Source organism: Danio rerio, chromosome 19 (assembly GCF_052040795.2).
Source record: "Danio rerio strain M-AB ecotype USA chromosome 19, GRCz13ab, whole genome shotgun sequence".
Lineage (NCBI taxonomy): Eukaryota > Metazoa > Chordata > Actinopteri > Cypriniformes > Danionidae > Danio > Danio rerio.
The window spans coordinates 45,229,983-45,253,657 of record NC_141039.2 but is presented as its reverse complement, the minus strand read 5'-3'; the positions used below and the strand labels follow the sequence as shown (position 1 = coordinate 45,253,657).

Here is a 23,675-nt window from a genome sequence, read left to right as displayed (position 1 = left end):
AGTCTTAATTGTCACATTAATGGTCACATACTGTAACTCCAGCTTCTCTGGCATGCACATTCACAGTCCTTCTCGTCCCCTCGCTTTCTCATTTCATCGGCGTCCTCTCAAAATTAGGGTGAGCACTAATAAAAAAAAAAAACAAACCGAAAAATAAAACATTTACTCCAGTTTTAATATGGGTTGATTTGTTTGTAGTGTTATAATCCGTTTTCTATATTTAAACATTCTCTCTCACACACACGCACGCACGCACACACACACACGCAAAACCAGACAGAAACGCTTCAATAGAGCTTCAATAGTCACATGATCAATCCTACATAAATCCAGATTCTGGCATCCTGCAGCTCGCTCGCTTTCTTTCCGCTTCTCTATTTGTTCATGTCACAACAATGCATTCCTATTGGCTGAGGAGGAGCAGGATGTAAACACTGTGTAGTCGTCGTCGTCATAATCAAAAAACAGCATCTCTAAGTCGTTCGTTTCATATTCAGTAGTTCCATAATGCTTTTGAAGTGCATTTGTTTTCTATAGATCCAAACATGACATATTTTACATGGTAGCTCCTTGATGTTTCTTCGTGTGTATCTGCTTTTTTGTTGCATTGTATTTTATTTTTTGTGCAACTTGTTCAGGTCCATTCGGCTGCCAGGCAAGCGCTCCGTGAACCAGCCACGCCCCTCAATGGCGTGAAGCAGGGGAAAGGCGCAGTTTAGAGGTTGGCTGACAGCTCGATTCTCTGTGATGTCACTCAGAGGCTCCTCCTTCTGTCAGAGGATGACGCAGCAGCGGCACAGACGCTGACCTCCGCCGTGCACTGATGGAGGTGGCGTGACCGGGGCAAAGTAAGCGTGGACTTTAATCTCAGGAAGGTGAGCCTATAGGAGAAACAAATGCAGAATGAGATACAATTGATTGATCCTGTTTTACAACACTGTTATGACGTTTAACGGCCATCAGCATCTTAAATCCTCCATTTAGATCATTCGAAACTTATGGACATGTACTTATTATTTTATAACAGAAGAACCTCAAATGGTGCGTTCACACCAGATGTGGATGAAGTGCTAAGTGCGAGTGATATACATGTTAAGTCAATTCAAAGACGTGAATGAGGTGGTGTAATTGACACGATTAACCAATCAGAAGCTTGCTCTTCTAGGGGCGTGATTCTGACAGAGCGCCTGTTGTTGGTGTCCCGAAGCGAAATCTGACCCCTGACCCCGGACAACAGCTCATCAAACTGAGCTCGGTTCAGTCAGAAGCACCGCCGAAAGCCTCCATCATTCAGGTATAGTTTCTGGAGGAGTTGATGAAGTCTCAGAGCTGGGTGCACCTCTGAAAGGATCTAGTGGACTCAGACAGGGCGTCGAACAAATCTATGCTGTTTTTCAGCCTTACTAAGGCACATAAACACTAGGGGTGCAACGGTTCAATCTACTCATGGTTTGGTATGCATCACGGTTTTGGTACGGTACAAAAAAAGGCTACAGAAAAATTCAAAGAACAATATACATATTTATTGGGTAACAAACACCTGACAATGAAACAGGATTCACACATGACTGTGGATTTGCATGTTCTCGCTTCAATTAAGTAAAAGTAGGGCAATTTGAAAATTGTATGTTCAAATAAAACGTTTAAGAAACATAAAGAGAGAAAAAGCTTTAATTTCCCCTTTTTCTAATTTACTTTTTTTCCCCATACTGACACAATAAATAAAATAAAACCTATTTATTATCTGTTTTTTGTCCCGTCTCTGTAATTCTGTTGCACTGCAGAAGGTTTGTCACGAAAACAAATTCCTTGTATGTGTGAACACACCTAGCAATAAAGCTTTTTCTGATTCTGATTCAACAGTCTCAACCAATAGGATATATGCCGAAGCATGCTAAAAGGACTTTTAATTTGCCAGTAACCTGGGTTAAGCGCTTCCGGTGAACTCTATGCCAATGCAAAAATTGGCCCGTTTAGGTCTGTTTTCTTTAAAATCCGATATATGATATAAAGTGGGTCTCAGATTGTACAAGAAGCACTGCATTAAATTTCATTTCCCCCGCCATGTCATTATAATATGGGCATTTATTTTACCCCAGTATATTCAATGGAGCTTGTGCGCTAACGTTAGCCTGCCGATTCTGACGGAGGCATGCGAGTAAAAGGCCTTTTGTCTCGTTTTACGCTTGAACAACTAAATGAATGGCAAAGTTTATTTAACTGAATGTGTTTTAATTACATTACAACATCGATGATGTTAAAGGAACCGTATAAAATGGAAAAAAATGTACAATAACAGGTCACTGGAAGTTTATCAGTATGGGAACAACACTAGCTCGGCATATACCTTATTATGCAGATAATAATTGTCAATGCATCTAAATAATTGAGCACTTTTAGAGTATTGATTACTCCGTTTACATTATGCTTGCATTACCAAGGCAACATCGCATGTTTGTAACCAATAATCCAGGGAGTTTCGTTATCACTCATCAGCACCATGAATGAAACTTAAGCCAAGAGAAAGCATTCAGCTCTTCTCTCTCGTCTTAATTCAGCAGGAACAGTCAGTTGAGAAGAAATCTAAGTTGACAGCTGGTAAATGGAGTGAATAAATAGTGGGAGCGATCAGAAGCGAACGAACATCCAGCGCGAGCGAGACTGAAGTAACAGACCTGTTAAGATGTCTGGGTCCATATGGGACACTTCTGGGTCTGGATACGGACATCCAGCCGCCTGTTATTGACCACTAATGTAGGCTAACTTTACAAAAAAATTATTTATATATTTTTAAATCGGCATTCGCTATTTTTGTGTCTGTCTGAATTTACAATGAGTGTCTGTTGAAACACTGACGGCAATGTGCTGTGCTTTGGAACTTTATATCCATCACTTGCCATGCTGAGAAACTCCACACACCGGCACGTGAGGAAACGATGTCATCAACAACTTTACATACTAAGAGGTGATTGGACAGGTCTTTGCAAGTGCAATGCATGTGAAAGGTAATCTGAAGCACAAAGGCGAAACTTTTTTTGCTTTGTTGCTGTTTTGATCACCAAACCAATATTAATACTGCATATTCTGAACCACAGATCACAGGATACACCGAATCATGAGAGGACAACAGGACGATAGTATTTTATTTATTTTTTGCTGAGAACAGTTGTATCCCTAATATACTCAGCTATTATCTCAATAAAATCCATGTTAGCTATTTAGCAATGTAACTAGAGTCAGCAGGCAGAAAGAAGCTCTGCACATGATGCAAATCCACGCCTGCTGTGAAGTGACATTCACGCACGAATAAAGCGAATATGGCGCTCGAAGTGAGTAAACTCAAAATGTTCACAGATCTATTGACGTGCAAACAGCACAATTTTTTTGCACAAGCTGCATCTGGTGTGAACACACCATAACAGATTTGCAACGAGTGAAGTGAACTATCCCTTTAATAGAGGTTAAGCCACTTCTTCACAGGCAGTCACACTTTTTTCCTCTCCCTCCCATATCTCTCCTGGCTTGCTGGGGCTATTTTCCCGCCTGATCTCACACCGAGTTTGAGAGGATTTCTTTGGCTCCCTCTTCCCAAATGTATCATATTTAATTTTTCTAAAAAATACCTCTCGACTGACCCGTCTTCCCCTAAAATATGTGATGCTTGTGTATGGTCGGAGGGGTCCAATTTCGCTACATGTAAAAGTGTATGTGACAAATAAAGGATTTTTCCATCTTCATCATCATCATCATCATATTTCATTACAGTTTGAGAATTTAACATTGCACATTTGAGTTTTGTGAGTTGTGACACATCTAGCCATTTATTCTGTTGAACACAAAACAAGAAGTTTTGAAGAAAGCTGAAAACCTGTAACCATTGACTTCCACAGTATTTGTTTTTCCCTCTATGAATGTCAATGGTTACAGGTCTTCAGCATTTTCAAAACATCTTCCTTATTGTTCAAAAGAAGAAAGAGGCTCATAAAAGTTTGAAACAAGTGAAGAGCTCTATCGCTTTATCAGAGGAATGTGATGATTTAACATGTGACTGCACAAGTGTGTTTTGTGACAGATGTAGCGCTTGTTTTGTGACAGACCCGGATTCGTTTGATGCCGGCGCGGGACACCTGCTGGCAGTCGTAGAGCTCGATGCGCTCCAGCCGCTGGCAGTTCTTGAGGTGCTCCAGAGTGATGTCTGTGATCAGCGGGCAGTTGTCCAGCTCCACCACCTGCAGGCGCTCCTGACCGCACACACTGCTGCTCAGGTGGCGGATCCCATCATCTGTGATCAGCTCGCAGTGAGACAAGCTCTGCAAAACACACACACACATACGCAAATACACACACAGACAGAGACACACACAAACACACAGAGTGGGATGCAGAAACAAATGTGCTGTCTCTGTAATTTCTCTCCAGAGAGCCAGAAATAAGCAGCAGGGAAGCAAAACTCCCACACAGTTGAGGCACTCACCAGCGCCTGCAGCCGAGGGCAGTGGATAGAGAGCTGAACCAGAGTGTTATCAGTCACCTGAATGGGAGACACACAGACACAGCTTTATTATTAGCATACTGACTAACCAGGACAAACGATTGCAGACACAGCAGATCATTAAAAAAATGTCACAGCTATATCACTCTTCAGCCCAAGGCCGGTTACTCACTGAAGCTAAGCAGGGCTGAACCTGGTCAGTACCTGGATGAGAAACCACATGGAAAAGCTAGGTTGCTATTGGAAGTGGTGTTAATGAGGCCAGCAGGGGGTGCTCAACCAGTCTGCTTGAGTTCTAATGGCCTAGCATTATGGCATTTACATTTAGTCATTTAGCAGACGCTTTTATCCAAAGTGACTTACAAATGAGGACAAGGAAGCAATTTACACAACTAAGAGCAACAATGAATCAGTGCTATAGGCAAGTTTCAGGTCTGTAAAGTCTAAGAAGGAAAGTATTAGTAGTATTATTTTTTTTTTTTTTGGGGGGTACAGTTAGTGTGATATTCAGAGAGCAATTGCAGATTAGGAAGTGAAGTGGAGACTTATGAAGGGGACCCTATACTGCCAGTAAGCGCTGTCTGACAGGTGAGACGCTAAACCAAGGTCCTGACTCTCTGTGGTCATTGAAAATCCCATGGCACTTTTCGTATAGGAGTAGGGGTGTAGCCCCGGTGTCCTGGCCAAAGTCCCTCCATCGGCTCTTAACCATCATGGCCTCCCAATCATCCCCATTCCCCAACTGGATAATGCACACTGGTGGTGGTGTGGAGAGACCCCCCTCATGACTGTAAAGCGCTTTTGGTGTATGGCCATACACGATAAATACACTATATAAATCCACATTACATTACATTTCTTTAAAAAAAAGTTTTAAATGGTTTAACAGAAAAATAAAAACACTATTATTTATAAAAAGTATGTAAAATATAATATAATATTAATAATAATAATAATATAGCTGCAATAAATACATTACAGATTATGCAGTATTTACTATCATTATTTACTGAAATATTTTAATAACAATAAATATACAGATGAAGTCAGCATTATTAGCCCTCGTGTATAATTTCTCCCCAATTTCTGTTTAACAGAAAGAAGATTTTTACACATTTCTAACCATAACATTTTTATTAACTCATTTTTATTAACTAATTTATTTTATCTTTGCCAATATGACAGTATATAATATTTGACTATATATTTTTTCAAGATACTAGTATTTTGCTTAAAGTGACATTTAAAGGCTTAACTAGGTTAATTTGGCAAGTTAGGGCAACAAGGTAAGTCATTGTATAACGATGGTTTGTTCTGTAAACAATCAAAATAAAATATTGCTTAAGAGGGACAATAATGTTGACCTCAAAATGTTTTTTAAAAAATGAAAAAATTTAATAAAAATATTATAGCCAAAATAAAACAAATAGGACTTTCTCCAGAAGAAAAAATATTATCAGACATACTGTGAAAACTTCATTTCTCTGTTAAACATCCTTTGGGAAATATTTGAAAAAAATTTCACAGGAGGGTGATTAAAAATAATAATATTTATTATTATTATTATTATTATTATTATCATTATTATTATTGTAGTAATATTAATAAAAATAATAATTCCTTACATTTATATTGTGCTTTTCTGGGGAGATCTCCTCATCCACCTGGATGATGAGACAGCAGCCATATTGCGTAGTAGAACAGAAGAATATAGCTATTTTATATTAAGCTAGATGCATGAACGCATGTCTAGATATCTATATCCTATTTAGAACAATATCTATTAAAATTTACGTTTTTCTGAATTATTCTCATGTATTTACATTATATGACGCACATGTTATTGGTTAGTTATTTTATTTGACCAAAACAGCACACATTTTATACTTTCAAAACAAATATTAAGCTTCATCAGTAGTTAGAACTATTCAGTTTGCAAAACATTTGTATTACTACCTCAGCTTCAGCTCTTCAAAATAATGAATACATGACGACAGAGCAGTGGGGGGACTTTTTTTAACACTTGTCGTGTGACAACACAACCACTCCCACCTGCTGGTAGAAACAGGTACTGCTGAACAGCTGACTATTTAAATAACCGACACAAAAACTGCATTAAGTGGAAAGAGCGCAATATATGTGGTAAATTTAGGTACTTGGATAAATAAAAAAAATGTTATACAACCTTTTCCTACAAAGCTAAATAAACCCTACTCTATTCAAAGACCATCCTGGAATTTTTAGTGTACACAGAGAGTCAGGACCTCAGTTTAACATCTCATCCGAAAGACGGAGGTGACTCAGCAATATAGTCCTATCAATATACTGGGGCATTAGGAACCACACAGACCGAGGGTTGATCGCCCCCTGCTGGTCTCACTAACACCACTTCTGGCAGCAACCTAGCTTTCCCATGTGGTCTCCCATCAGACACAGCTCTGCTTAGCTTCAGTGGGCGACCATGTGAGAGATGCAGAGAGCAAGCTGCTGGTGAATAATTTTGCCTTCAACTGTATATACAGCAAATGCCCCCAAAAATGTAAACACGTCCATAACTACACACTATTTTCAGAATTAGGAGGTGAAAACTCACCAAAATACATTCCTCTAAATCCATCTTCTCCATCTCATGACAATTCTACAACAGGAAGCAGAGTTACTTTGAGAATAGTGTCTCGCAGCTCATATCAATGTTTTCAGTCTCTATGCTTGTTTCTGTTGTTTCAGTGTTGTTATGTGTGTTTACTCACTCTGGCAAGAACAGTAAAACCAGCATCAGTCACATGTGAGCAGCGAGCAGCCTCCAGGATCCTGCAGAAAACACACAGCATGAATGACTGAACGAGTGTACCTTTGTCTCTGAGTGTGTGTGTGTGTGTGTGTACAGATGAAGAAAGCTTTACTTGAGCCGCTGGCAGTTGAGGCCGAGGGCAGTCAGAGAAGCGTCTGTGATGTTGCTGCAGCCAGAAATGCAAACCATCTGCAGCTTGTGGCAACCCCGACACAAACTCACAAAGCCGTCGTCTGTGATTTGCTGCAAGATGGAGGAAGCATATTAAAACACTCATTTGAATTGTGTGTGTTTGTTTTTCTTAAAGTCTGGGTAAAGCGAACTCTGAGAACTGTTTCTAAAGACATTACAGATGTTAGAAGGCTTGTTTATGCTTCTGCATTTATAGTTCTCGTGCTGTGTGATGTGCTCTGCAATAACACTTCTGAAGCACTAGCTGGCAGTGAGGTTTTCATGCTCCTCTGTGTTGAGTTTCTTTGCGGGTATTTTGTTTTTTCTGAACGCTACCTTAATGTACAGGGTGGGCCGTTTATATGGATACACCTTAATAACATGGGAAGGGTTGGTGATATTAACGTCCTGTTTGTGGCACATTAGTATATGTGAGGGGGCCAACCTTTTCAAGATGGGTGGTGGCCACAGTGGCTATTTTGAAGTCGGCCATCTTTGATCCAACTTTTGTTTTTTGTTTTTTAATAGGAAGAGGGTCATGCGACACATCAAACTCATTGGGAATTTCACAAGAAAAACAATGGTGTGCTTGTTTGTAACGTAACTTTATTCTTTCATGAGCTATTTACAAGTTTCTGACCACTTTTAAAATGTTTAATGTGCTGTCCATTGTGTTGGATTGTCAATGCAACCCTCTTCTCCCATTCTTCACACACTGATAGCAACACCCCTGGAGAAACGCCAGCACAGGCTTCCAGTAGCCGTAGTTTGAGGTGCTGCACATCTTGCATCGTCACACTATAGACAATGGCCTTCAGATGACCCCAAAGGTTAAAGTTTAAGGGGGTCAGATCGGGAGACCTAGGGGGCCATTTAGCTGGCCCATGACCACCAATCCACTTTTCAGGAAACTGTCCATATAGGAATGCTCGGACCTGACACCCATAATGTGGTGGTGCACCATCTTGCTGGAAAAACTCAGGGAACGTACCAGCTTCAGTGCATAAAGAGGGAAACACATCATCATGTAGCAATGTCAGTGGCCTTGAGGTTTCCATTGATGAAGAATGGACCTACTATCTTTGTTGTCTATGGTGTGAAGATACAAGATGTGCAGCACTTGAAACTACGGATACTGGAAGCCTGTGCTGGCATTTCTCCTGCGGTGTTGCTATTACATATTTTATTTAATCCTTAATTCAAATGACTCATTCAAAATGGCTGATTTATTTATAAACAAAGCAAATGACTTCATTACTGGATCTTTTATTTGATCACTGAATTATTGATTTTAATGATTCATTAAAAAAACAGATTGATTCAGAAACAAAACACTTCAGTGTTGCTCTGAGATGCACGAGGAAAAAACAACAACACTCAGCTCGCATATCATGCACATTAAACATCACACATCCTCACTTATTCTGTATATAGTAAATAAAAAGTCTTACCGTGCATGATTGCATGTTGATTGTCATGAGTTCGGGACAGTGCTTTTGAAGGTGCTTCAGTGCAGTATCATCAAGCTGAAATGCATAGGAGTATTATTAAAAGTGCCGACATCAATTAATATTTTGCACCTTTATAATGTATACAGTTGAAATCAGAATTATTAGAACCCTTGAATTATTAGAAATTGGGGGGAAAATAAATAAGTGGTCTGTTTAATGGAGAGCAGATTTCTTCAACATTTCTAAACATAATAGTTTTAATAACTCATCTCTAATAACTGATTAATTTTATCTTGATGACAGTAAATACTATTTGACTAGATATTTTTCAAGACACTTCATGCAGCTTAAAGTGACATTTAAAGGCTTAACTGGGTTAATTAGGTTAACTAGGCAGGTTAGGGTAAATAGGCAAGTTATTGTATAACGATGGTTTGTTCTGTAGACTATCGAAAAAAAATAGCTTAAAGGGGCTAATAATTTTGTCCCTAAAATGGTGTTTAAAAAATTAAAAACTGCTTTTATTCTATCTGAAATAAACCAAATAAGACTTTCTCCAGAAGAAAAAATATTATCAGACATACTGTGAAAATTTCCTGAATCTGTTAAACATCATTTGGAAAACATTTAAAAAAAGAAGAACAATTTTGAAGGGGGCTAATAATTCTGACTTCGACTGTATGTACAATGTTGTCAAGTGGAAAGTATTTTGGTTGCATTTTGAATTATTTTATTGCAGTAGTTTGTCCACAAAAAGTCAAGACTGAACCAGGGCATTGTTTCATTGTTGTAAAAGACATTTACAAGGCAAATCAGGATTAAGAACTGATTTAGAACTACTGAACACCGCAAAAATGCTAATGAACGTATAAGAAAGATTGAAAATATACACAAAATTGGTTTTATTAAAGAGTACAAATACATTTTTGCTGACAAGAATAAAACTACATACCTTATTATTATTTTTACCCTTATTATTATTTGCTAATGACTTTTTCTTCTCTTTAAAAAACAAAGAACAAAGATAATGATATGTAACAATTTGTATTGTAATAGTGTTTGTTTTTCGCAATAAAAATTGAACATAGAATGAATCTACACAGCATGCATGTGTCAGGAGTTTGTGCACATTAATAAACTACACTAGGTGCTTGATTGAACATGCACATCAAAATGCATAATAAAGTATATTTTTGGGCTTTACATGAATGTGTTTTTGCACCTATAGTGTACCTGTGTGCATCCTCTCAGAAAAAGAGCTCTGAGAGCTGTGCAGCCGCGGCTGAGAGCCTCAATGCCATCACTCGTGATCTGATCACACCAGGACAGATTCAGGTTCTCCAACATCCGACAGCCCTCACTAGCCAACAGAAAACACAAATAAAGAGAGTTAATGCTGGTAACACTGCACAGTAAGGTCCTGTAGTTCATTTGTCAGTCAAAATCACTTTAAACGCAGTCACATGGCAACAGTCTGGGATTATAGCCAGCTTTTAATGTAAAAATCTATTCATTTTATTTTTTATAATCACACTTCATAAAACAGTCTGCATAAACACTTTGATTGACATTCTCTCTTTGTGGCTATCAATAAAAGGGGGAAAGCGCCGCCCATTTAGTGACCGTCTCTCCCTCATTAGCATATGATGTAAGTGTTGTTTTTAAATTTGCCATTATACTGACACAGGCATTTGTAGCTCTGCCCTCTTTTAAAAAGAGCACAATTTCATTTGAAGTTAAAGCAGCAGTCACCAAAATGGCACAATTAGGATTAAATAGGTTTCAAAGGGTTTTAAATCATTATTTGTGGGGTATTCTCAGCTAAAAAATTACTCTCTAGGGATATCAGAGATTTATTTTACATCTTGTAAACAATAGGTTCCTTTTAATGCATGCAAATAAAAAATGCATTCATGCTAAAGTCCCCATGAACCAGAAGCTGTGATTTTTTTTCCTATTGTGATGCAGTACTTAAAGTATTAAATGAGAAAACAGTGGGCGTGGCTTTTTTTCTGCTGCGAGCTGAATGGATGTAGTAAAGTAGGCTTTTCATTCAGAAAGATTGGCAAAGGGGTTTGGGGAGAGTTGTTACAACCTAACAGACGCTCACCATTTCTGTTTGTCGTCAAAACTGACAGTTGGAGGGGCGTGGTTAAGTGTGTAAGCCCCGCCCAATACCTCAGTCACGTAATCTGACAATATAACTAAAAAAAAAAAAAAAAAACAAACAGAAAGTGCATTTTCAGATTTCAATTTTAGATTTTAAGGGCAATTTTTTTTTCTTAATTACATAAACAGATTAATTGTTCAACACAAAACTAGCAACGTGAGCTAACAAAATAAATGTTTAATTTATTTTCATGGGACTTTAAGTCCAGCTCACACTGTGCAATTTTTTATAATCTTGAACGATTGTAGCATATCAGACTTAATGAACATGGCTCCCATGTCACACTGTAAGATCTCAGCCGTCATAATGTCTTGGATTGACGCTCATCACAGCTGTTGTCACACTGCAGGAAAGCGTCTGAAATCTTGTGACACTGCCAGAACTTCATCGGAGGAAAAATCTGATCGCAACAGCATTAAGCAGCTGTCTGTGAACATCAAACAACGATCAAAGATCCCAGCCTAGGATTTCAGGAATCTTTTAGGTTTTCCCCAAATTCATCTCAGATGACAAAATCGTGGCTGAAATCTCACACTGTGAGCAGGGCTTTAGGTCATTTTAAATACATTAAAAGATAAAATTGAGGTTTTAATAATGTGTAATTAATGTTTTAATTGTTAGTTCATGCGGTGAACAAATTTGATTAAACAGAATTTTTTCATAAAGTGTAAGCAAAATATCTTAAAACACCACGGCACTACTCAAAACTAACAAACACAAATAAAGCATGTAATAAACTAATCTAGTTGTTAAAGGAAAAAATGTCATTACATGTTGAAGATCAATAAACCATTTGTTATTTTTCTTCTAAATATTAATACCAATGTAATGAACCTAATTACTATTATGTATTTATTAAATGTTTTCTAAATGCTTTCTTGTCTTTCCAACAATACCATGGGGGAAGAAAATCAGACATGACCTGAAATGTGTAACAATGAGTTAATAATTGTTCTTCAGTCACAGTTTAAATATTCCCTCTCAGAACTTCCTGTTTCACCGGCTTATACAGTCAAATCTACTACAACTGTGGAAAACATTCATTAAATAAAGGTGACAGAGGTGACCCACTTTATAATCATTAACACAGCCGCTCTCTTCACACAGATATATACACTAGATATCACATAGGGACCCTGAACATGCGTCAATAGCGCCGCCACATTTGTACAGTGCTCCCAGGACAAATGAATATCAATCACACTAGTCAAGACAGTGTGCCAACGTAAACATGCTGGACTTTAGTGTTGTGTACGGGTGTATTAACGAGCAAACAAAGAAAACAAAGAACACAGGCAGAACATTTTATAGGTAAGATTTGTTATGAACTTTTGTCCTAAATATTGATGATAATACAGTCACTTAGCCTACAGCACTGACCATAAGGTTAAGTAGCACCAACTCGCACTAAATAACTGGCTTATGCTAGTTTTGTTGAATAAAATAAGCAAACAATGCAAAAAAATGGCTGAAAAAAACAGCTTAAACCAGCCTAGGCTGGTTGGCTGGTTTTAGCTACCATTTTTAGGCTGGTTTCCAGCCATTTCCAGCCTGGTCTTAGCTGGTCAGGCTGGGAGACAACCAACTAAATCCAGATTGACCAGCCTAGCCAGAAACTTGTATTATTGTCGGCTAAGTGAGCGAGTCGTTCATAACGGGGATTCATTTACAAACGAATCGCTCCCTCCGTCAGAATGAGTAGTGAAAGCAGGAGAGGGGCTGTGTTTCAGGAATTGGATTAGATCAAATTTAACAGGGAGGGTGGACAGTACATTTCCATGCACACAAACACAAGCTTTTTGTCAGGAATGCCCATGTGGTCACTTATTCATCAATGTAGAAGAGTGATGTATAATTATATATTTAAAAAAAAATTTTTAATATTTATAATTAAAAATAATTGCATACTGACCACTGGGAAAACTCCCGATCATAAATATATGTGTATATCTCTGGCTCTAGATGGTCACAGTCCTCGACCACAGCTTGGTCCCTCATTAATTTCACAGGATACTACCCTGTACTAAAATGGCGGCTCTATTGACGCATTCCTTTCAATAGACAACAACAGGGTAGGCGACATCTAATGTAAATATCTATGGATTCAGCACCCTGGTTTCACATTGAAGAATCGTAGTTTGTGCTTTTTTGTTCATTTGAGGTCAACCACATGTTAATATTCATTAAGAAAATTTAATTGAAGTATTTAAAATCACAGGGTAAAATATCCCTCATGTACATGATTGCCAGCTTAAGGTAAGACACTGGAAGCGAATAGGGTAAAATAAATAAAAAAATAAATAATTATCATACTTACAAATCCCTCCATGATTTTGCAGGGACTATTTTTTTTTATATTAGTCTCTCTCTCTCTCTGTAATTTTTTTTTTATATACATAATTGGTTTTGTCTCCTGTCGACGTTGATGGGAACAGGCAAAAGATCCGGACGAACAATAAATCATTTAAACGACTCAGAGTCGAATCTTTTATTTTTGATTTGATTTTCATTGAAACACAATGCATTTTCAGATTTACCCCTCAGCTGGATGTTTCCTTTCACTTAGAGCTGTGTTGCACACTGCATAGAAGCCCCTAATAGAGGCTCTTAAATGTTTTTAGTGTAAATTGTGACTAGAAATAAAGGGCTACCAAAACATTTAAGTGCACTTTGAATAAAACACTGGAAAAAAGTCCAAAATGCAAAAAAAACAACAACTCAAAACCGAGAGGTGCATGTACATGGTTTCTAGCTTTAACCAACACAAAGTTCTGCTCTCAGGCCCTGTTTACACTGGAAAGTTTTAGTTTTAAAACAGCATTTTAGAATGAAAACTATACGCATCCACACCAGTGTTTCTGAACAGCTCTCCGTCTACACCACACCACTGAAAACGCACATCACGTGAACACACACACACACACACACACACACACACACACACACACACACACACACACACACACACACACACACACACACACACACACACACACACACACACACACACACACACACACACACACTCTGGCATGCGCTGCAGTATATCTAGCCAGATCAGAGCTGTGCTCGTCGCACTGTTCATCAAGAATCTACCGCTGGATCTCATCTCACTATACTTGTTAATCATGATATATAATTCATCTTGTTGTCTATATCCGACCACATATTCCCTGAGTTTAGTCTTATGTATCTATTACTTGTTCTCAGGTAACGTGTTTTGGCTGAGCGCAAAGATAAGTTAATAATTAATGTAACCACGAACATTCAGTATATTCACTGATTAGCTGCCTTAATTTTTTTTAAATTAATGTATAAACTTATTGTACGTTACTTTTATAATGGCCATTATTGATTATTAAAACTGATATTCAGCTAAAGAGAGGGTGTTTCGTATTTTCAATGAAAATGAAAGGAGGCAGTTGTTATAGGCTCCGCTTTGTTATAAATATGCACACAGTGAAGATGACGCTCATATATGCAGCACAACGTCTCAACATTTCTGCTGTCTGTTAAGTTGTTAATATCAAAATGAAAATAGGCAGTTCCTTGTATTATGTTTTCATTTTATTGTTAAGAAAGTGAACCAACGTACGTATTTAGGATGATGTTAAAAAGGTTATAAAGTACACTGTTCCCTTTGAAGATTTACCCGACATGTCCTCGGGTGTCTGTTTTCCATATCAAACTTGCGAAGTCTGAACTTACAAAGAGAGGAAGCAGGACTGAGCTGTGTGTACGCTACGTAATATTGAGAAAAAGCCCCAATCAGAGAGGCGAATATCTGCAGCCCTGCCTTCGTTTTCAGATGTCTCCATTTTTCCCTGTCCACACTGAGACGGAGCAGCAGCGTTTCAGAATGAAAACAGTCTCTTCAGCATTTGCAAAACACTCTGTTTTCGGCGCTCGAAAACTCTAGCGTAGTTTGGTCAGATGGCGTAACCGTTGCAGAACTTAAGTGTATTAAAACGAAAACACATTAGTGTAAACGGGGCCTCAGTCTTTATGAATACCCTCACCTTAAGGCCTTGAGTGCATGATTGGTGATGGAGACGCAGGAGGTCAGGTCAAGGTGGCGCAGTTTGAAGCAGAACTTGCTAAGGCTGATGCATGTGGAGTCTGTGATCTTGGTGCAGCCGTTGAGGTTCAGATGTTCAATGTTACGACAGTTCTGAGCGAAGGTCCTGTCAGAGCAAAACAAACCTCTCAGTTGGAGTTGTTAAACTGTAAAAGTGTCCATTAAAACAGCAACATGGACATTGCAAAACATCGACAGAAAATCATTAAACAGCTAAAGTCAAAATTATTTGCCCTCTGTGAAATTAATTTTCTTTTTTTTAAATATTTCTCAAAGGATATTAAATGGAGCACAGAACTTTTAACAGTATTTCTGATAATAATTTTTCTTCTTGAAAAAGTCTTCTTTGGTTTATTTTGACTAGAATAAAAGTAGTTTTTAATTTTTAAGAAAAAACATTTTAAGGTCAATATTATTGACCCAATTAAGCAAAATGTTTTTCAATTGTTTACAGAACAAACCATCGTTAAACAATGATTCGCCTAATTTCTGTTAAACAGAAATTGGGGGAAATATGCAGGAGGCTAATAATTCAGAACGGCTAATAATTCAGGCAACAAATATAAACAAGTCAGGGTTTGTATTAAAAGGAAAATACATTAGAAATTAAATAAATAACAGGAAAAGAAAAACTCTGGGGTGGAAAATGACCTTTATACACCTCTAATATCTTTTAGTACGTTTTAGTCTATCTATTAACCGCATTTATGTTTAATAACAATAGTATGATATCTCACTTCATGGAGGCGTCTCCGACACTGAGGCAACCCCGGAGACTGAGCTGCCTCAAAAAACCTCCACATCGCTTTGAGATGTTCTCCACAACCCGACCCTGAGAGAAAGAAAGATTTACTTTATTTCATACCATATTAATAATACCCCAATTAACAAAAATGTGTTTTACTCAAGCCATTTTGTAAATATTAGTTCTCCTTCTTTAACGGAGCCATCATATCTTTATAAATCCACACATTTTCAAGTTCTTCAATATTCTTGACATTGAAATAGATTCTCATTTTAATTAAACTCTTAAAAACTTGCACCATGTCTCGACAAACTTCACCCTCTGTCCTTTCTTTTCTTGTTATGCAAATTGCCATGTTGGCTTTTCCTACAACAAAATTAATGATTCACTTCTCTTCCCTCTTCTTGTTTTGCAAATTTCAAACCAAAAATGAAAACAACGTTAGAAAGAAAAATAACCTTGAAATCCGCAATCATAAAGAAAAATAAGAGAGACAGAGATGCTGTTTTTATTAATATCATTCACTCTTTTATCCTAAAATGTTCATGTTTTAATTTATTATTATTTGATTTTTTTTTATACTTTTTTTTACTACTAAGTCCCTGGCGTCTGGCAGAGATCAAGACCTTTTATTACGTTTGGCTAGCTAAAGTGATCTACTCCTGGGAGGGGGTAGAAATCAGGGGCCGTGCGATTTACTTCCACATAATTAGAGCTGTAAAGCTTAACTTTTAGACCTTAGATGAAAAATCAAATCTGTTGGAGACGTCCAATAGATTAATAGGCACTGGTAAAGTCCACAGAGGGGGGGTGATCACTAGAATGGGGAAGTCCCAGAGTCTTATGCTGTTTTTATATCATCTGTTTTTATTTTATTTATACTCGTATCTTTAATTGCTGTTTATATTATGTAACTATTACTCGTCTCACAGCAAGAAGGTCGCTGGTTCGAGCCCCGGCTGGGTCAGTTGACATTTCTGTGTGGAGTTTGTATGTTCTCCCCTTGGTGGTGTGGGTTTCGGCTTCGAGTGCTCCGGTTTCCCCCACAGTCTAAACACATGTGCTGTAGGTGATTTGAGCAAGCTAAATTGGCCGTAGTGTGTACAGCCAATGTGTGTATGTCCTGGTCCTCCAGGTTGGGGGTTGAACGTTGGGCTAACAACCCACCTTATAAAAACTAGATGTTACAAAACAGCAATATGGTGCGGCTAAATATCAACTTCGATATAATTCCACCTGGGAGTAGGTTTTATTACTTACTGTGTTTACTATGTTTATTTTTTTATACACAGTTGAAGTCAGAATTATTAGCCCCCCTTTGAATTTCTTTTTTAAATGTTTCCCAAATAATGTTTAACAGTATGTCTGAAAATATTTTACCTTCTGGAGAAAGTCTTATTTGTAATAAGTCTTATAAGCCTTTTAAAAATTTTTTTTTAACCATTTTAAGGTCAAAATTATTAGCCCCTTTAAGCTATATAAGTTTACAGAACAAACAATCGTTATACAATAACTTGCCTAATAACCCTAACCTTCCTAGTTACCCTAATTAACCTAGTTAAGCCCTTAAATGTCACTGTAAGCTGTATTGAAGTGTCTTAAAAAATATCTTGTCAAATATTATTTACTGTCATCATGGCAAAGATAAAATAAATCATTTATTAGAAATGAGCTATTAAAACTATTATGTTTACAAATGTGTTGAAAAAATCTCCTCTCTGTTAAACAGAAACCAGAAAAAAAGAGAATAAATCAGGGGGGCTAATAAATCTGACTTCAACTGTATATGTATGCTCTTTAAAATGTAAACTTTATAAAGGCTTTGCAAGGCATTTGTAACGTGTCATGTCAATAAAGCAATGATTAAAAAGGAATTGAGAGAGATACTGATTATTATTTATCATCAGTCTTTTATCCTAAAACGTTAATTGTTAAATGTGCAGTTTATTCTGATGTATTATTATTATTTTTAACTATTTATTTTTATTTTATTTATTCATATTTTTATAACTTATTTTGAAATGTTTTTTTTATTTAATTTCTTTTAAAAAATTAGAACTACAATTTACTACTACTACAATTTACTGTGTTTACAGTTCTTTTCTATATATACATGTATTGACCTTATCCTCCGCAGACGAGTGGGCGCTGCCATTTGAATCTTTTTGGCCAGAGACTTCCGGTCTCATTCACTTCCATTCATTTTTAGACATTAAAAACTGCTTGTTTCTCTGTTTAATGTTGCAAACTGATATTTCCTTGTTATATTATTCTACTTGGTGTGTATAGTCATGCAAACATTTGTTTGTAGAGCAAGTAGTTTGACCGTTTTTTGCCGTTTAATATTCCTTGTCATTTCTCCCATAGGCGACTGAAACGGAAGTTCTAAGACAATCGCGAAAACAGGCGCACTTCCGCAATTTAGAATAAGGTCTATATATTTATATATATATATATATATATATATATATATATATATATATATATATATATATATATATATATATATATATATATATATATATATGTTCTTTTTAATGTAAACTTTGTAAATGCTTTGGCAATACATTTGTAACATTTCCATGAAGCAACTCAATTATTAATTTTCTTTCAGCTTAGTCCCTTTATTTATCGGGGGCACCACAGCGGAATGAACCGCCAACTTATCCAGCATGTTTTACACAGCGGATGCCCTTAAAGCTGCAACCCAGTGCTGGGAAACACCTATACACACTCATACACCACGGCCAATTTAGTTTATTAAATTCCCCTATAGCTTATGTGTTTGTACTGTGGGGGGAATTGGGAGCACCCGGACGAAACCAACACCAACTCGTGGACAACATGCAAACTCCACAGAGAAATGCCAACTGGTCAGCTGGGACTCAACCTTCTTGCTGTAAGGTGAGAGTGCTAACCACTGAGACACCATGTCAGCCCAATAAAGCAATTATTAAGTTGAATTGATTTGAATTGAGAGAGAGGGACAGAGAAAGAGAGAGAGGGACAGAGAAAAAGAGAAAGAGAGAGAGAGAGAGAGAGAGAGAGAGAGAGAGAAAGAAAGAGAGAGAGAGAAAGAGAGAGAGAGAGAGAGAGAGAGAGAGAGAGAGAAAGAGAGAGAGAGAGAGAGAGAGAGAGCTCAGGCACAGAGGATCAGGGATGACGTTACTGTCTATGGATTCAGTAGAAAAGCCTACTGACCCAGTGTTAATCCTGCACACACACATACACAAACACACACACAATTTATAGCACACAACATATTGTAGATGAAGCACTCAAACATACATCGTAAAAGCCAATGACATGACAAAACATTGCTTTTTTTTTTACCTCGATATCTGTCTGAAAGTTGAAGAGATCGATCTTCTGCCAGTTGCTTCCATCTAATGCGAGAACATTCCAGGCCTGTGGGTTTTTTCACAGAGAAAATGAGGAAGCAATGTTAAGCAGATTGTTAAAAGGATTGTTCACCTAAAGCTGAACATTCTGTCATCATTTACTCACCCTTCACCTGTCATAAACCTGTTTGGAGTTTCTTTCTTCTGTTGAACACAAGAGGAGATGTTTTGAAGAATGCTGGAAATGTGTAATCATTGACTTCCATAGTATTTGTTTTTCCTTCTATGGAAGTCAATGGTTGCAGGTGTCTAATATTCCTCAAAAAAACCTTCTTTTGTGTTCAACAGTAAAAAGAAAGCCGTAAAGTTTTGAACCACTGGAGGGAGGGAGAGTAAATAGTAAGCATTTTTCAACTAAAGCAGTTGACCATACCTTGGATACTTGAGCACATCTGCACAATGTAACAACATCCAGGTAGGAGAAAATCCTGAGGATAAAGGATAAAGAAAGAGTATTTATACTTCTTACTTTCTTCTCTTCCATATATGCAAAAGTTAGGAAGGCAGACAGAAAAATAACACAACAATTGATAAACAACACGATATACAATGAGCGACTGTTCGGTCGGTTTGTCGAAAGATAGACAGACAGACAGACAGACAGACAGACAGACAGATAGACAGACGGATAGACAGACGGATAGACAGACAGATAGACAGACGGATAGACAGACGGATAGACAGACGGATAGACAGACAGATAGACAGACAGATAGACAGACGGATAGACAGACGGATAGACAGACGGATATGTGGATAGATAGACGGACAAATAGACAAATGGATAGATAGATAGATAGATAGATAGATAGATAGATAGATAGATAGATAGATAGATAGATAGATAGACGGAGGGATAGACGGAGGGATAGACGGAGGGATAGACGGAGGGATAGACGGAGGGATAGACAGAGGGATAGACAGAGGGATAGACAGAGGGATAGACAGAGGGATAGACAGAGGGATAGACAGAGGGATAGACGGAGGGATAGACTAAGGGATAGACGGATAGACAGACGGAAAGACAGACGGATAGATGGATAGTCAGACGGATAGACAGACGGATAGATGGATAGATAGACGGACAAATAGACAAATGGATGGATAGATAGATAGATAGATAGATAGATAGATAGATAGATAGATAGATAGATAGATAGATAGATAGATAGATAGATAGATAGATAGAGGGATAGACGGAGGGATAGACGGATAGACGGAGGGATAGACGGATAGACAGACGGAAAGACAGACGGATAGATGGATAGACAGAGGGATAGACAGACGGATAGATGGATAGATAGATGGATAGACAGACGGATAGACAGACAGATAGATGGATAGATAGACGGACAAATAGACAAATGGATGGATAGATAGATAGATAGATAGATAGATAGATAGATAGATAGATAGATAGATAGATAGATAGATAGATAGATAGATAGATAGATAGATAGATAGATAGATAGATGGAGGGATAGACAGAGGGATAGACAGAGGGATAGACAGAGGGATAGACAGAGGGATAGACGGAGGGAAAGACGGATAGACAGACGGAAAGACAGACGGATAGATGGATAGACAGACGGATAGACAGACGGATAGATGGATAGACAGACGGATAGACAGATGGATAGATGGATAGATAGACGGACAAATAGACAAATGGATGGATGGATAAATGAATAGATAGACAGTCAGGAAGGTAGAGAGACGGACAGACAGACAGACAGATAGATTGATGGATAGACAAACAGACAGACAGACGGACGGATAGATGAGTAGATACACAACAAATTCATTAGTGTTCAATTTTGAGTGTTGCGGTAATTCAGAGTAAAGTCTAGAGTTAGATAAAGGTAAAATAACTCTCTCAATGTGAAAAGCTGATTTGCCTCCTTGTCACATGTATCTAAGACTGAAACAGTGTCGACTACTATCTGGGAATTTATGCAGCAATATTATCCCTGGAGGATTTTTTCAGATGCCATTTTCTTTTGCCACGAGGAGCAATGAGTGACTGTTTTGAATTGTTTTCTTTAAACATTAACCGAATAGTTAATAAATAGTTGCTGATATTAAACAAGATATATTTTTATTTCTGTGCGGTGTTGAAAATTTGACCTAAAAGTGTTAACACATAACACTGAGTGTGTTCATATTTGACACTTTATGAGTTTGCTGATTAGCATTCGCTGAGTGTTGATAATGTTAACTCTTTCACAAGTGTTATTTTAACACTTTTAGAGTGGTTCCCATATAAACTCTGAGGGAGTGTTCATTTTTAACTCTAAGGTAGTTAAATCTATCTTAAATTTGCAGTGCAGATGGACGAACGGACAAATGGATGGATGGATAGACGGAAAGATACATGGATAGACAGGAAGGTAGAGAGATTGACAGATTGACCGACAGGTAGATAGATAGATAGATAGATAGATAGATAGATAGATAGATAGATAGATAGATAGATAGATAGATAGATTTATTACAATAAAAGCCTTTATTATGCTTGGCTCACCTGAGCAGAAGCTCTTTGGGAAGTTTTTTGTTGATGGGGGCCTCATCATTGTTTGAGAACACCTGGACAGCATAAAATGACACACACACACACATACACACACACACACACACACACACACACACACACACACACATATTATGTAAAGCTCGTCCAGCAGATCTGTTCATGCACAATCAATATGCTGAAAGCTGGTTCAGACACGCCTCGGCCTGGTGCAACTTCACCAATAACACTTGCACAAGAAGACAAACAGCATCAGCGGGTGCCTTAGATAACACTGCTGCTCTGTGACATCTTCTCGAGCCCTCACATTCAGGGCACGTCAGCAAGCCAATCAGCTTGATCTAAACTCCGAGAACAGCAGCCAACTCTAACGCTAAACCGATTCAGGCGCGCCGTTGCTGACACGGTCAGCTGGGGCCGTTGTGTTAGGGCTGGATTACCCTTGACGAGCAAAAACCTGAACACTGCATGTAAAAACATACCCATCAAAAAACACTAACATACAGTACCCTTACAGGCATATACGCGCGGGCACGCACGCAGTCAGTCACTGCCGCGTGCGCGCGCGCACTAACACAAACATACGTTTAAACACACTGTCATCGCTCAGACAGCCTGACACCGCCCGTTTTTGTTTCCTCGGGCAAACTATCACAGTTCAACGAGCACGTCCACGGTTCACGCGATATGAGTTACCTCAAATCTGCCCTTGGTGATGCCGTTCATGTCTGTCGCGGTGTCAATAATAAAGACAGTCCTCTGCGAGCGCTGCGCACAGCGACGTTTGCGCGTTTTGTCAACGCTGGCGATCAAACTGTCGTGAAACAGACGTCCAGCTGTAACGTGTGGCCCGTTAGCCGTTTGTGTCTGCGCTGGTAACCGGAGAAATCCCGGGCTGGCCGCCGTCCGTGAACCATCACACAGCCAAAATAACAATAATAACATGGACGGAGCAGACTGCTGCTCTAACCTCACTTCCGCCTCCCGAGCTGCCTCTCTGACTACATTTCCGCTCGGGCGCAAATTCCTGCCCGAAGTGAGCGCTGCTTAATCTTTAAACGACGCCACTAACATGCTTGAGGTGTCTGGCAAATAAGCTTAAAGAGTAATCCTTTTTTATTAGCGTTTGCGTTCGGACGGGCACGTGCACTCGAGCACTTCGAAAGAGTGGCCGTCGTGACGTCACTTTTGCGGGAAAAACACGCGTGGTGGGTTTGTTTTGATAATGATGTATGAGCTGAGCTGTGTTGTGGTCAATGCACAACTTAAAGTGTATAGAGAAGTGTATGGTGTTTAATATCCAAACATCATTTTGATCAGACGTGTATTGAGAAAATATGTAAGAATATAGTCACAGTGGCAAAATAGGATTTCATTTAATTTTAGGTGTTTGGAAATAACAATAAAAAACATTAAATCTCTGTATAATAATATAATTTAAACGTTATGTTTTTATGTTAAGCTCTATTAACAATATCAGATTTCAAAAAAAAACCAATTACTTTCAGCTGCAGCTTTATGGATGTTTGTCCAACCTTTGACCACGTCAATAATAAACCCATTGCTTTAGGTGAAAAGCCCAATCTGTGATCAATGATGAAACATTTAGATCATGATGACCTCCAAAAATGGACTATTCAGACTTCTGAATGCAAAAAGCAACATTTCTCTCCAAAAATTACTAAAATGAGTAAAAGTAAAAAGTATTTATTAATGTATTCTGTCATCATTTGCTCACCCATCACTTCTTCCAAATCTGAATTCTTTATTTTGTTGAACACAATAGAACAGGGGTGTCCAAACTCAGTCCTGGAGGGCCGGTGTCCTGCAAAGTTTAATTCCTACC

The 23,675-nt window shown here is 38.1% G+C and overlaps 1 protein-coding gene across 3 annotated transcripts; it reads right to left on the bottom strand.

Annotated features, from left to right (window-relative positions):
- Positions 1-154: 154 nt before the first annotated feature.
- On the bottom strand, positions 155-23,632 carry fbxl2 (F-box and leucine-rich repeat protein 2). Of its 3 annotated transcripts, none has more exons than XM_087294071.2 (14): positions 23,568-23,632; positions 21,824-21,885; positions 19,673-19,727; positions 19,232-19,306; positions 15,891-15,985; positions 15,095-15,259; positions 10,139-10,265; positions 8,906-8,980; positions 7,396-7,526; positions 7,243-7,303; positions 7,086-7,130; positions 4,475-4,531; positions 4,098-4,310; positions 155-881 (listed from the first exon to the last, which is right to left on the bottom strand). In XM_087294071.2, exons 5-14 carry the CDS (start codon positions 15,893-15,895, stop codon positions 774-776), a joined length of 987 nt encoding a protein of 328 aa, XP_087150197.1. In that variant the 5' UTR covers positions 15,896-15,985; positions 19,232-19,306; positions 19,673-19,727; positions 21,824-21,885; positions 23,568-23,632; the 3' UTR covers positions 155-773.
- Between the last annotated feature and the right edge of the window lie 43 nt (positions 23,633-23,675).